Genomic DNA, 15,380 nt, shown 5'->3' with positions numbered 1-15,380 from the left:
AAGGAAAGTTGTGTCTAAGATCATTTTTAAGTAATAGGCATCTTTTTGTGTTGTAGGCAGAATTTTTTTTAAGTTTGTACTTTGGTTTGTTATTCAATAAATGTATATAGCTAATGTTTTCTCTACATAAAGCTTTAAAAAACTACACGTGGCCTAAAAAAAACTATAGGTGGCCTACAATTATTGAAAATACCATATGTCAATGTTTCTGGTCAATGGAGCAACAAAAACAACAAACCTGGCCTTCAGATAAATAATTCGTAGTACTGTTGCAGTATTTTCAGAAATCTAAGATGCGTTTCTTGTCGAACAATTTCAATGTATTTCGCTAAAATGATTTACTTAAAAATACATTAGTGTGCAGGTGCAGTAACAGTAGAACTGACCATGGCTCGGTAAATGGCCACATCATGTGCAGAAGTGTATCAAAGGCCTACTTGCGTTGACGTGATTTTGTCTGCATTTCATCAATTAGCTTAGGCGACTGCAAAACTGGAAAAATCAAGGAATGAATGTACTGAGCCGATGATGCTCGTAACACTAGCGTCAAAATTCTGAACAACCCATGCCTAATCTGCCTCTTTAAGAATCGTTTACGGAAGAAGGAAGAAGGCATTGCAAAATCCCATAATTCTTAGTTGTGTGTGAAACAAACTGTCAGAGCCCAGCTTGCGCTGTCAAATCGTAATGGTGCGACAACTAGCTAGCTAGTAGCTACCTTTGTGATTACCTAGCTAGCTAGCTATCTAGGATTTAATCACAGCATGCGCTGGATATATAAGTGCATTTCTGTCCTTGAACTAGATTTACTATTTTATCCTCCCGTAATCGCAAACATGATGGTTCGAAAAGTGATGAGGTAAGGGACAATAAACATTTCTGCACACTATGAGAATCTACGTACCCACACCATAGCTGGCTAGCTAGCGTTAAGTTAGCTGACCAGCAAAGCTGTTCATCTGTAGTCTAACGTTAGTTATACTCAATCAAACTGGTTACGTAGAGCTATCGTTAGTAAGTTCGATCGAATCACTCTGTCTGTAGAAACAGAAAATAAATTGTATTTTACGCTGTTTAACCTAGCTAGCTAGCAATCTTCTTGTTTTCAAATGGGTTGCTCGGTATTCCAGCGATACAAGCTAGGTTGCAGCAACTACCAGCTTGTAAACAATGCAGCCAGTCAGGTTCCTTCCTAGTTACAAGCTACTTGTTGAATCTGAACATGGTCGATAACGATATGTTGTCATTTTCTTAATATGTCAAAGTGCTTACAAGCTCTGAGAGTACTAACGGTATCACAGCTTTATGCAGAAATTGGACCTGACACGAATACGCCATCTGTGCTACTACATAGCTGCACGTGCTCCGTTGTTGCATTTTATGTTATTGTTAATAACACAAACAGCCTTGGCTTACTTTCGAAGCCTTTATCATTTCCTTATCCATTCCGATTTGCCGCGTTTTAGACACAGGAAGTGGGGTTCATAGGCACTAATAAAAATCAGATCCATAGGCAATGACAAATACTATTGTCTTCGAAGCTCAAGATTTCTTACATGTAGGCAAGGCGTATATGTTTATATAATCCCTCTCTTACGTGTGCTGTGATGACCGAAGGCAAAAAAAAAAATCACATCAAAACAAATTTGGAAATATTTCTGTTAACTTTTTGCTGTTTTGCAGTTGTCTCTGTTTTAGAAGTGGTAATATTTCTGAAACTGCAAGCATTCTTTCTGTGCGTTGGCAGTGCTCAGTAGTGTCAGAGTAGATATGAATGGAATTGAATAGTACCAGACATTTAACCTTTTAATTTAATGCAAGTAAATCTAAAAGATTAAATCATGTCAATGTAACAACTGCTGTTTGTATGAAATGGGACACAAAGACCTTTAGAATGACAACACCGTTGTATCTTCACTGTACAGTGTGCTGCAGATCAAACATTGGGAAGTCAGTTTTATATAGGTGGCAGAAGTAACACCTTATATCCTAACACCTTCTATCCATTTGTGGTTGGTGCTTTTCTGTGCTGTAGTGTATTTACCTCTTATCTTGCACTGATTCTCATTGATTTCCTAGCGCGGTTCTAAGTGACACTGACTGTGTGTATTTGCTCCACCTGCAGGCTGCGTCTCTCCCAGAGCCTCCGCGGATCATGTCACTGATCCTGTTCGCCTTTGTTGCTCGGGTCAGGGATGGGCTCCCTCTCTCTGCTTCCACAGACTTTGAACATAACAAAGAGTTGCAGGAGCGCAAGCAGCAGCTAAAGACCATATCTAAAGCACTGGCCCTTTTCCCACCGAGAGGGACAGTTAAGGGCCGTGAGCTTAACATATAGTAAGTTGTATATCATAACCCGATATATATTAATGCACATTACAAAATGAAATCGTAAATGACATCATGGGCAGTATTTTTTTTAAATATCAGTTTATCTTCAAAAGTGAGAAATTGAAGCTTTCTCAGCTTTCTATTTTTTAAAGAAAATACGTGAGATATACAATAACCTGTATAAGCAGCATACTGGATGCAAGCAACATTAGCTAATTTGTTTACAAAATACCCTTTTTTTAGCTTTATCTCCTCAGATGGTGTCTCGTATATGGCCGTTTGCTCCTGTAGGCTCCCCACTGCCATGGCCTTCTGCTTTCTGGAAGATCTCAGATGGGAGTTCACAGCATGCTTTGACAGCACCACGGTCTCTTTGGCAAATAGGCCATATCCATTTTTGGAATTTGGTAAGCAAACATAAAGCAATAAATAGACCAAGTTATCTCGGTTGTGATAAAGTATATCTCAATGGAGCTGAAAAAAAAAATAGTAACTATACCGTATTCTCCCTAGTACCTCTTTCTGGTCTTTGTTGAGTTTGGGGATTTTGTAGAACATCTTTGATGTATTTTTCATCAGTTTCTAGCTCTGCACTTTGTTTAGCACAAATCATATGTACACGTACAGATATAGATCTTCGCACACATCAAATGATGCATTATGCTCATTCAGCCAGTTGGGCCTCATCTTCAGATAAATAAGTATGCTGCAGTTCCACACGGATCTTAAAGGGTAATTACACCCTAGATCACTGTTAGCTGTAGGCATGTGTTTGTATGCCTACTTTAGAATGAAACATTTAAATCTATGCTGTTATTTCAACATTTCTGAAATAATATCATTTGGCAGAACAAGCTGGTAGAAAACGTCTTGGTTCTGCCATCTAACATTTGCAAATGCTTTCTGCATTCCACTCTAGCCCTGCCCCAACCGTGATGTCAGAGTACCTCTTTGGAGGTACTACTACGTCATATAAATGTAAATCAAGATATCCAGCTGGAAAAATGTTTCTGCCCATAAATTTGTTTGTTTACTTGTTAGTATGACGGTTCACTGCTGGCACCTGATTGGCTAGATTGGTTTTGGCCCAACTTTTTCAAATCAGAGAAATATTTATGGCCTATTCAACTTTCTCATATTCCACCTAAACAGTGCACTAACATATGTTTCTGAAAACATTTGAGGTGAGAAATAGGCCATGTAATTTTCTGAATCTTGATTCATATTTGATCTGCAATACCTAGTTTGACAGTTTGATCCAAGTTTCATGAGCCAATTTGAGCTATGCCATACAAATTAATTTGCATAGAGAATACTTTTCGCGAATGAGATGGACACACCTACTCCACCCACCCAGGAAGCATTTTTAAAAAATTGTCTAGTAGGCAGAGACAGGCTGAAACTGAGTGTAATTACTCTTGAACAAGATATCAGCTAACAGTAGATACTGGCTGGAATTTGCTCACAAGGATAAGACGGGGTATGGTGGTTGTGTTTTTAAACTAAATATACACTGTTCTGTAGACTTTACAAGGCCACCAAATACAAAAAAGCAAAGAGATACACTATATTACAATAATCAGAGTACTGTCCTTTATTTTTATTGCATGTCTCACTGTTAAAGTACTTTTCATTTACTTGGATATGAAAATACACGGTAAAATTAAGAACTCAGACTGAACTTGTTATCCCTGATAATGTTCCTGTTTGCCATGTTTAATGATCCGCTGATAGACAGCATAATTCAGAAGGTGAAGCATCATTACAGTCAGAACGGGAGTCCCTCCCTGGGGAGCAGTTTGGCCAAGCTTCAGGAAGAGCTGAGGACAAAGCCTCCACCAGTGCTCAACTTGGAGGACATGGAGTTCTGCAATGGAACAGCCAATGGACACGCAGAGTCCGCGGCAGGATCTGGTGAGACTTTGCGTAACTACCTCCCCCAGTGCCATTGTGGAGTAATAGTTATGTTGCTAGATATGTCACTAGAAAAGACAAGTGTACATAGTAGCACGTGTAGGTGTAGGAAATGGAATGGGTCCACACCCTTTACCAATGCTCCCAGTGACTTTTAGGCAAATATTAGGGTGAGGGTGTGGGCACAGGATATGTAAGTACATGAGCAATATAGTGACATGGGAATGTAAATAGTTTTTTATATAGTGGAGCATTATTTACTGTTGTTTCAGTTTACAGATGAAGAAGTGCCCAGTAATGTGATAAATCTAGATGAGTATGGATCTTGTGAGATATACTCCCACAATTTGCTAATGAGTGGTTTTAATTGTACTAAGTTTGCACTTGAGACAGCAGAACCTTTCAGAAGCCAGATGTGCAGAAGCATTTGGCCTCTGGAAGTTTAACATCCATCAAAAGCGAAACAGAATGTCACAATTTACATAAGCCTTTTGTGGAACAACTTTTAATTGTTTTCTTTCTGGTGGTTCTATAGGCCCAAATCAGAGATTAGAGCCTGTGACAGCCCCTGGGATCCTCTCCCTTGTCCTCAACATCATGTGTGCAGCTCTGAACCTCATTCGAGGGGTGCACCTCATTGAGTACACCTTCCAGGTCAGCACTTTGGGGGGGGCGGGGGTTAAATCCAAACAAAACCAATGCTGTATACATAATGTCACACAAAACACAGGTAGCTGAAACATAACTGTGAATTAGCATTAAATGCATTTGCGTTAGGGAGTATAGCATGGTATCTCTTTCTTTGAAAGTTTAGACAATACTGCTCAGTTTATTTCTCTTTCATGTTTATGTAAGCATTTTGAAAGAGTTTTAACAGCCAAAACTGAACCTTTTGGTTCAATAGTCAAATATGTTTAATGTGTTACATATTGCACAAAAATGGGAAAGCTTTTTTGAAGTGGTTATTTATTAAACGAGACCTTTTACTCACACCATTGAAATTGGTGTGAATTATTATGCAGACTTCATTGTAGAGAATGAACTGGGTAAGTGTGTCGCAATGTGAAACATAATAAATTCGGCTCCTCATAACAGAGCTCATCCTTCTGTACTGATTTGGGTTTTCTGTGCATAGCACAGTACCATGTGAAATCAAAACATAGCACTAAAATAGTGTACCTGTAGAACCATGTAGTGGCATGTAGAATGCCTGTAGGTATACCCAGTGATCCTCAGCAGCAGCCCATTTCCCCTACAGGCACAGATACTCACCGCACAGATGTCTCTGTCTGTCACTCTCCCCTAGCACTTCTGTGTTCCCCCCTCCATGTTCAGCTACCTCTGTCTTTGTATCCTCTCTGAGACTCCAGCATATTGGCAGGGGCTTCAAATCTTGGGTTGGTGTGACTGTCTCCAGTTTTCTGAAGGCTGTTGTCTTCCACGGTTTGTCTACCACTGAGGATCAGTAGAAGCTCTCTCAGGCTTGGGAGTGGTCCTCAGTTACAGAAAGAGTACCGGTCCACTGTTTGGGTCCAGTGCTGTTGTCTGAACACCAATAGTTCTGAGCCCCTGACACACCCATCAGAATCATTATGGGAAATATTTACAGCCCAATAAGGAGAACAAAAATTTAAATTACAGAGAAAAAAACCAGCATAGCTTGCTAAAACTAGCAAGTTGTAACACTTTTGGAACATTCACATAGTTTATTTGAACTCAGGTGCAGCATTGTGATGTCACAAGGGTCAGGCCGAAGTGTCCCCAGTTCATGTTTCCATAACAACAAAACAATATTAGCATCACTAACTCAGTAACACATTATTTATATTTGAGTTTATGTGTTTATAGCAATACTAAGTAATGGGCAATGTTTTTTATTTTCTTCTGTGACCTTTACTCAGTTTTGACTTCTTCAATAAATCTGAGATGGTATTATCGCTGATCACTTTTATGTTAAATATAGTTTTATGGATGTAGTGTGGCCCTTAAAATAAGGGGTACCACTATTGTGGTATTTTCCCCAGTTCAAAGACCTGATTGAATGCTTCTAAGCTGGCAGTATTACTTGCTTTTGTTATCATTTTTTTATTAGTGGTATATTTGTGATGTGGGGTGTTTCTTAATGTCATATTTTATTTACACTCTAAATACTGTAATTTCTCAGAATAGTTTTTACTTCCTGAAGTTAATTCAGGTGATGTGAATTGAATTGTGAGCTATAAATCTAAAAAAAAAAAAAAACATGTTTTTAGTGTAAATTCAGTTCCTTGTGACTAACCTCAATCATTTAGCAATGGTTTGATCCTTCTATGCACAGAAAAGTATGATGTGAAATCAATACAATGGACATTCAATTGGAATGAAGTCATTTTATTATTCATGAACAATGGCTAATGTATATCTGTTTCTTTGCTTTCAGGATAATAAGAAACAGAACGTCTGAAAGTAGTTTTGTTCAGGGGTTCAGCTTTTGGCTGGATGTCAAAACTCTCTAGCACATTTCTTGTCATAATACAATGAGGGCATAATACATTTCTGTCTTGTATGTGTAATGTTTCTGGTCTTCTTCTGGCGATTGCTTTTAAATCTATGTAATCTAATGCCTGAAATAAAACTAAAATACGCTGTACCCCAATCTAGTATCAGTATGACAGTAGCATTGTGTTAAAGCTATAGCACAAGTTTTTACGTGAGGACAGCTGTCTCTTCCTTATGGTTATATCCTGGGATCCACTGAGCCGTGGCTTTCATCAGGGTTACCACATGTCTGTTAGTAGTGTATTAATAGTGATCCGCAGCAGAAGCCCCACACATTTCAGCAGGCATTCACTCTGGCCGTAAGCAGAGGTGCTCCAAAAATCAGACCTCTGCCAGTCTCTTCTTGCCCTTCTGCGCATCTCCCCTTCCATGTTCAGCTTCCTCTGTCTCCATCTGTATCTTCTCTGGGATGCTAGCACATCAGCAGAAGCTCCAAAGGTGGGGTTGGAGTGACTGTCCCTAGGTTTCTGAAGGCTGTTGTCATCCATGGTTTGTCCGCCATCGAGGTTCAGGAGATGCTTGCCCAGGCTAGTGAATGGGTCCTTGTGGACGGGAGGAGTGCTGGCCCACTGTCTGGGCACCATTGGAGGCATCAAGGTTTCAGTGGCTAGAGGCCAGAATTGAAGAATAACTAAAATACTCATCAAGATGATGATGGGAAAGCACCTACAGGCCATTGTGAAGCACAAAACTGTAAGATCCTTACAGTAAATTTAAAATGCAGCCTCCTATGAGAGAGTTGGTTGTGCTGTGGCACTTTGGAACATGGTTTATTTATACTGAGTGTGCTCAGGTGCAGCATTGTGATGTCAGAACGGATGCCCCATGTGATGTTTTGCCCAGGTTTTTTTTTCAAGTGTCCATAGCAACAACAACAAAACAATACAGCAATATCAATAATGCATTGTTTATATTTCAATTATGTATCAATAACAATAATATGTATTGGGTATATTTTTCTTCCTCTAAGATTTTTACCTACAGATATGGGGAAATATTTTTCTTTAAAAAAAAATCTCACCTGGGTCAAAAAGATGATCACCAAAAAATACACTGCATTCTCTAAAATTATTCACACCATTTATAAAGATTAACAAAAAGACTAACAATGATTCAATGGAACAAATCTAAATAAAGCATTTTTCAAACAATGTTTTAAAAAGTATAACACATTTTCACACCCATTTGTAATACTTTATGTGATCAGAGAGGAAACCTTTGCTTACACACATTGTTGACTGTCTTCTACCCAGAAGGTTGCTGAAAATACCGCTAATTTCTCAATGACGAGAAGGTCTTAATTATAATTCGGTTCCCAGCAAGATTAGCACGAAATACACTGGCTGCATTAGTAAAACTTGCCCATTCTCAGTAACATCCTTTGAATGACGTTTTGTTTGCAAACAAGGTAGGCATTTGACTAGTTGTTTATAACAACGAGCAAACAAGTGAGTGAATAGACTTCTGCTAAGAAATGTAATGAGTGCCTAATGATATGTTTGAATCTAGAGTACCATGGTTTTGTGACTTACGCTAAAAGACTTTTGGAAGTTATCTGTGTAGTGTAGAGAAAAATGTTTTTTGCTAGCTATGATTGTTTCTTTTTCCCCTCTCTGATGATGGAAGACTGCAATGCCATTTTTTGCTTTGCTTTTTGCTTTGCATTTAACTCACTCTAAACTTTACAGCTGCTTTATACATATGCAAGTCAGACTGCTATTTCATTTAAAATCCTGTATACTTTATGGATACTAAAGATATAAATTAGATAAAATCTGATACTTCTGTCAGTGATGAAAAGAAACCACTAGGTAGCAGTGTTACCCTTTTTCGTACGATTTGAAATCAGGAAAACGGTTTGTTTGTTATTATAGCATTTTGTAATGGTGATCAGTTTTCTCACCCCTCAGACATTACTGCAAGACATTTAAGTTGTGCACATTTGTTATACTGGGTTCATTGCTTGATTTCGGTTTAGCTACAAGACTTCTGCATTAATCCAAGGAAGAGAACTTTAGATAGATGCCTCTCATTGACTGTGTGTAGGTTCTCTGTATACCACATGCAGTATCTGCAACATTTCTCAGCCCATATTGCTCTTGTTGAATCCATCTACTTAAAATGTCTGTTATTTTTAAAAAAGAATTAAGCACTTTTATCTCTCTCTTGCTTACAGGATGATTATGAGGGGATATGGAATGTCATTGCATTTCTCTTAGCATTTGTGTGCTGTCTTTGTCAGGTAAAGGACCTTTGCACACTTATGTTTTCCATACACTTATACATTTCTAAATGTATTGTTTCAGTAAAGCCATTACAGATCGCTATTTTTGCTTTGTGTCTGAGTGTAAAGTTTATATCCTAAGTATAGTATGACAGCACAAAATGTATGACAGTTTGGTGAGGAAAAAACATGAGCTAGCATTCTCACTATTCAAACTAAGAAACGTACTGCATGTTTTAAGCCTATGTACATTTAGGGTCTGATTTACCAAGACCTTTAGCAGGTTTAAAACCTTTTAGCACGCACAACTAATAACACAACCGATGCTTGGTGCAAAACAAAGACCATGATCAATCATTGATCATGTTTTTGGTCTTATGTGTGCTAAAAATTTTAGCATGTGCTAAAGGTGTTACTAAATCAGTCCTTTAGTGAATGTTGTAACTTAAAGCATTTTCTCCAGTGTTGAAGTTTTTTGCTTTTGTTTTAGTTTATTTTTAGTTTCACTTTTAGTAAATCATAACATAATTTGCTAGAAGTCAATGTTTTTGTTCATGCTGCATTAACTGTATTTTTACATTTATGCAGTGCTACCTGTATGTGTTCTACACATCATTAAAGAAGCTGAAGTCCTTCACCCTGTTGACCCTCATCATTCTATGCAACGTCTTTCTGTATGGCCTGAGGAACAGTTGGCAACTTGCCTTCCACATTGCGGTGGCAACCGTCTCCACGTGTCTCATTCTGTCCAGAAAACTTCACGAGAGGACAGCTGACTGTGGAGTCTGAGAGCACTGCAGCTTTGAGCTCAGTAAGGGACAACAGACTGTGTGGGAACTCACCAATAAGAAAGCTGAATGTGGTAACTGAACAAATAACTTATTATGCTCCTATTTTACTAATTGTATTGATTTTGTTTTAACTGTCCATATGATGATTTGCGCTGTTTGCAATGCAATCCATACACTTGGTCTGTACGATATTTGTTCCAAAAGAAAGGAAGTGGTGGCATGTAGTAGAGTATTGGAGTTTCCTCTTCATAAGCCAAATTACTACGCCAAAAATAGTAGCTAAAAAAGTAGCTTAAATAAAGCAGGTGTTGGTAAAATGTGTGTTTGGCCACCACCATGAAATGAAGGATGACTTAGCATGAACACTGCATAAATATACAGTTAAGAGTCTTATGGATAGGTGAGGCTTGATTATAACTAGAACATACCTAAATAGTGAAGTGATCTCAGTAATGGAAACTTATTAGCATTGTTTAAGAAAACATTAATTCATGAAATGGATAGGACTGAACTTTGAATTCAAGGTGGTATTTACTTTAATGAAGTCCACCGTGTAATGTATTAGATCGTGTAACATTTGTCCAAAAAGTTTGCACTAGGAAGTTGCTTTGTCTCAGTTGTTCTGTGATAGCAGGAGCAGGATTCAGTAATATGGCGCTGTCATTTAGCTTTAAATGTAAGCAATATTTGGGAGGGTTCCTTATTTGTTGTATAGACAACTTTTTATTTTATTTTATTTTGAAATGAACAAAAATTGTTTAATAACGGTTTCAAAATAATAATGAACTGTCTTTAACATTAAATTGAAAGTCAGCCCACAATGCTGAATGAAATAACTTGAACATGTGTGATTCCCACTAGTCAAAATGGTTGGTTATATTGTTTTCCCCACAATAGTCTGGTATAGTGGTATACCATCTCTGTGTTTTATTTCACTAAGTTAAAGGTCTTAAATAAAGAGGAAAAATATTGGGAAGAAACCTCCATAAATTAAACGGTTAAATCATTTTTAAAATTTCCTCCCACCTGTACATGTTGTACAGAACGGTTGCTATAAATTGTGATAGAAGTGATAGAGATATTAAAAGCAATAGGAAATAAAAATAAATATTAAGAACACTTCATTATGACTCCGAGAGTAACAGAGGACTGACAAATATGTGATGTACTATGATTGCAAAATTATGTTATATACTTAAAAGTATGCACTTATTCTCAGTTTACTGAGTCTACCTGTGTGTTGTCATGATATTCATAGCTTACTATTATTCCAGTAACAATTAGGAAAAGTTTATATACTACTGAATGTATGGCTGTTTCTATAGGTGGCTACGCTCCATAGTCTACTGCTGCATATATGTTACAGTGGCGGTTGTAGTGCGCACACCTAGCAGATGCAGCAGTGCTCAGTCCCTATCAGGCACCACTAGCACTAGTAGCTGTTGTTTAGTAGAAGTTTATGGATGGTCTAACTGAATTTATAGCAATGATGTCCTAGTTTCTGGTGTGGATGCATTTTATTTAGAGGTATGTCTTTGGCTTATCTTACAGTATGCATTTAATAAGCTGTTGCTAACATTTCGGCTAGTTGGGTTCACAATGTGTTGGTCGGGGTATCAGCTAAAGTTTTGGTAATATTTGTTACATGACCTGTACTGAGAGTGACCAAATACATTTGATGTTTACAAATATAAATGCATTGTACCTAATCAATGTCGTCACTAATTTAATTGATCTGTTGAAGAAATAAACACCCCATTGCAGAGACTGCTAACAATCATTGTGAAGTAAATCACAAAGCATTTTTAAAGTAGATAGCTGCATAATTGCTCTGCTTTCTCAGTCAGTCTTTCATAACATTAAAAAATTGGATTAGAAAATGACCTTGTACAATGATTACATTTTTTTTTAAACATTAATTAGGTATGATGGGACAACAAAGTGGTTTCTGCTATTGCTGGGTTGGAATGGATTGATGTAAGCATTTCATTATTGTTTGGTAATTGTGGTAATGCCTTATAGTTGAAAAGTGGTAAGGAATGTATTTCTGGTTAATTTAATGTTTGTTGAACTCTTGTCTAAACCAGGTATAGCTAAGCATAAATTTAAGGGCTCTGTTCATGTCAAAATACATGATTAAGAAATTGTATATATTTTTACAAGAGGAATTTTGATTAATCTGGGTGTAAAACATGAAATGTCTTTATTAACAGTGTTTATTCGGTGTGAATTGAATTACAGAGAATCATATAGGTAAAGAGTGACAAAATGGTCATGATTAATTGACTTTCTACACAGTAATTGGACAGAATATTGAGCTAAATTATAGGTTAATGGGTTATTTAAATATACATTACATACTGGAAGTGAATAAAACCTTTAAACACCTGGTTAAATGAGGGAGAACAGGGGCTACCACACAGGTGCCATTAAATAAACAGACAAATTCCCAGTATACTGTACATACCGCATGTTGGATGAGCCCAATTGCCTATACTTATAGCTAGAATAGATGCAAAGAGACCTCAGTACTTTTCCATTGATCAGGACAGCTTAACTTGTTGATGCTTCACAGGCAACGATGTCTAAGGTGATGTCAACATGAAACTCCATGATAAAAGGAATTATCAGCAGATGACAACCGTTGATGAAATTGCATATGCTAGTCATGTGCATTAATTGCAGTCCATGCATTCATTTGCAGTCCAAGCTAAAACAGGCAGATCTCCATGGTTCAGTTGACTGCAAAGTTTAACCTGGCATGAGAATGGTTTCATCAAAAGGATGGTGGCTCAGCAGTCTCAAGTGATTAGATTAGTGTTTACATTTTTTGTTCACCACCTGTAGAATTTTCATATCGATAATGAATCATACAGAACCTTATATGTTCTGTACATGTGGCCAGTTATTTACAGCTGTGTTGAAGTTGTAAAGCAGTGTAGTTAATTTCTTTACATTGTTCTATAGCAATTGCACAAATATGAAGGCAGAGTAGATGTACCGTACAAATGTAACTTCAATTATAACGTATTATTTCACACTGTATGCATTATTCAGGCTGTAAAACTATGTTTTAAAACCATGTTTAGTTTTCAAATCAAATTGACTTGGAATTCAAATGACAGTGTTGAAACATGCTCGTCTGTAAATACAAAGACTTTTAAAGTTATGCACTGGTTTTTTTTATTTATTTATGTACATGTACCTTTTTTAACAGTGACAACCAAAGCATGTCTTACAAGTGAATAGATACAGTTCCTAAAATCATTCAGGTTTCCTTTTCAAATTCTCTCAGGAGGGAGGTGTACAGACAGGATTAATCCCTTGTGGAACAGGTATAGTTTGGCCATTTGTTGTCATTTTCCAAAACAACATTGCATTTTAAATGGAACACTTGCTGCCACATCTCAGCATCCCCCCTGTGATGTGTTGGTGTTGAGGTAATTGCACTGGCTCTCAAAGGGTTAATTTCATATTGAATGAACATAAATGCTGATTTAAAGATGCAGAAGAAATTCCAGGCTTCAGTGCCCTGCAAAGGCAATATTCCAGGTGTCCCAAATCACAAGTGTCTATTAAGTGTCACTGTGCCCTCCAGATTTAGAGCCGGCTATCTCTCACTCATGTCATTTGTTTTGATTTAAATACGTTCCTGTCTTAATCTGCACTTAATTAGCCAGTTCTGCAGGCATGGGCATGTGTCATCAGGGCTACTCACAGGGGGCCCCGAAGATCGACAGCATTTTCAGATGTTTGAATGAGCATTTTACCCTCCTGATTGAAGTCATCCTCATGTTCATCAGAGGTTTAATATCCTGTCACTTCGGCAAGTGATATTCATAAAGACAGCTGCAAAATGTGATGGGTTGTGGCCTTCTTGCTGCACAGCAGAACATTCATCTACAAGTTATTTTACTGGAGAAGTATGTGGAACTCCTGCTAGAACTAGTTGTAGGTGTGACAATCTGATTGAAGAGTTTGCAATTTCATATCTGTCTTCTGTTTCACACTTGCTGCAAGAATAGAGACAAACCTCTATTGCTAACAAGCTATTGGTGCAGTCTTAATACAAGTACAAGTTCATGCATTAATCTTGTGAGGTTTTTGTATACTGAATATTTTTTGCAGCTGGTTTATGCACAACAAAAAAGCATCTTAACAGAAAGAAGCTAATTGGGATGTTATCTCAAAAGTACAATGTCAGAGGACTGTTGTTACAGTGGATCTCAAGGGTGATACTGTATGTTTTCAGCGTCTTTTACTCTGCTGAATTCCAAAAAGGAAACTATGATATATTGATTAATTGTACACTTGCTGTAATGTGATCATTACAGTTAGAATTTAGAGAAGGTACATATGAAGATGCTAATTGTTGAGCTCACTCCAAATTTTCTTTCGTATGCCCCTTCCCAGTGTAAGATACGGTTGTATTTATTAAAAGTGGTTGGTCCACCATGTTTTTTTTTTTATAGGCTTGGAAAACAAGCCTATAAAAGTTTGGTTAAGCCAAGTGGGATTCACAGTGATGTATTTGACATAAAATCACTGATGTTGAGAATTCTGAAATCGAGTGTCCTACACAGCCAGTATGTTCTAGTAAATGAGACTGAATTAATGAATAGGTAATGCTGTTGTTTGCACTGTATGTTAATGACATGTTTATAAATCTGTCAATTTAATGTTCAAAGATGCGTCTGACAGACCTTTTCTTCATTCATATAGTACGGAAACTTGGATGTACTGAAAAAGGGATTTGCAGCATCAGTCAACCTTAATATTTTTCCTGATAGGCTTTTACAATACTTTTTTTTCTTTTGTGGTGTTTCAATTAGATGGGACAATTCAGAATTTCACCTACTAGAGTATGTACAAATCTGCCACTGAAGTTATTGGAAGCTCAAAGTGAGCGCTATCAATAGTGGAGATTATTAAGGGTTGGCTGAAGCTCGCAATTAGTCTGTCAGTCTCATCCCCCGTTAAAAATTAAAATAACCAGAAGCGAAATTGAGTTTTCTGTCCTGGCAAGAACTAATTAGTGATAAAAGCAAACTGTCTTACTGTCTGCAGTAAATCTGGTCCGATATTCCTGAGGAGCTATCTGTTCATGTTCAGCTGTGGTGACTCAGATGCATTTAGCTTTCTTGGGGGATGAGGTTGTCATTTTATACTTTGTTTATATGGTTATTATACTGCCAAAAACAGAGACATTGACAGTTGTTATTACAGCTTTAAGCACTTCCTGTCTGATAGGTGTCACTAAATAAAGCATTTGTTTTGCATACTTGAATGTTGGTGTTTTGTTTGCAGTGGACATCAAAATAACGCATTAGGCCTTTAACCTGGTAAGAGTCAAGGAGGACTGGTAATACGCACTTGCATTGTCATGTTGATGAGTCTCCCCGAACCATTGCACCTTTCCGTTTGTTAAGAATGCTTTTATGTTGACTTTAATTCACCTTGTTTGTCACGCCCCTTGTCTGTTAATTGGTTATTATTTGCTGTTGCGTTAGACGTATGAGACGCATTTTACGCATTTTAATGAGTTCGGGAAAAGTTCATTAAACGAAGTTTAGCTTCATTGT

At 37.4% G+C, this 15,380-nt stretch overlaps 1 protein-coding gene across 2 annotated transcripts; it reads left to right on the top strand.

The window, feature by feature from the left end:
- The first annotated feature begins 551 nt into the window (after positions 1-551).
- Positions 552-15,079, top strand: sec22c (SEC22 homolog C, vesicle trafficking protein). Of its 2 annotated transcripts, XR_010329457.1 has the most exons (8): positions 552-859; positions 2,126-2,337; positions 2,575-2,738; positions 4,066-4,245; positions 4,781-4,899; positions 8,960-9,025; positions 9,596-12,468; positions 12,509-15,079. XR_010329457.1 is itself a non-coding variant. In XM_064331021.1 (7 exons), the coding sequence occupies exons 2-7, from the start codon at positions 2,156-2,158 to the stop codon at positions 9,794-9,796; spliced, it is 912 nt and encodes a 303-aa protein (XP_064187091.1). In that variant the 5' UTR covers positions 552-859; positions 2,126-2,155; the 3' UTR covers positions 9,797-15,079. The 2 variants fall into 2 exon arrangements, 1 of the variants encoding a protein (XP_064187091.1); XM_064331021.1 differs by having other exon boundaries at positions 9,596-15,079.
- The last annotated feature ends 301 nt before the right edge of the window (positions 15,080-15,380 follow it).

This window comes from Anguilla rostrata, chromosome 4, assembly GCF_018555375.3.
Source record: "Anguilla rostrata isolate EN2019 chromosome 4, ASM1855537v3, whole genome shotgun sequence".
NCBI classification, from domain to species: Eukaryota; Metazoa; Chordata; class Actinopteri; order Anguilliformes; family Anguillidae; genus Anguilla; species Anguilla rostrata.
The sequence above is the reverse complement of the archived record's forward strand: the minus strand, read 5'-3'. Positions and strand labels throughout refer to the sequence as shown.

What these genes read in the sequence shown, in the direction of transcription:
- sec22c (XM_064331021.1), top strand. Translation starts at nt 2,156, where the DNA reads ATGTCACTGATCCTGTTCGCCTTTGTTGCTCGGGTCAGGGATGGGCTC. An exon ending in GGCCGTGAGCTTAACATATA is followed by an intron (nt 2,338 to 2,574) that starts GTAAGTTGTATA and finishes CCCTTTTTTTAG; the next exon opens with CTTTATCTCCTCAGATGGTG. An exon ending in TTGTGTGCTGTCTTTGTCAG is followed by an intron (nt 9,026 to 9,595) that starts GTAAAGGACCTT and finishes ACATTTATGCAG; the next exon opens with TGCTACCTGTATGTGTTCTA.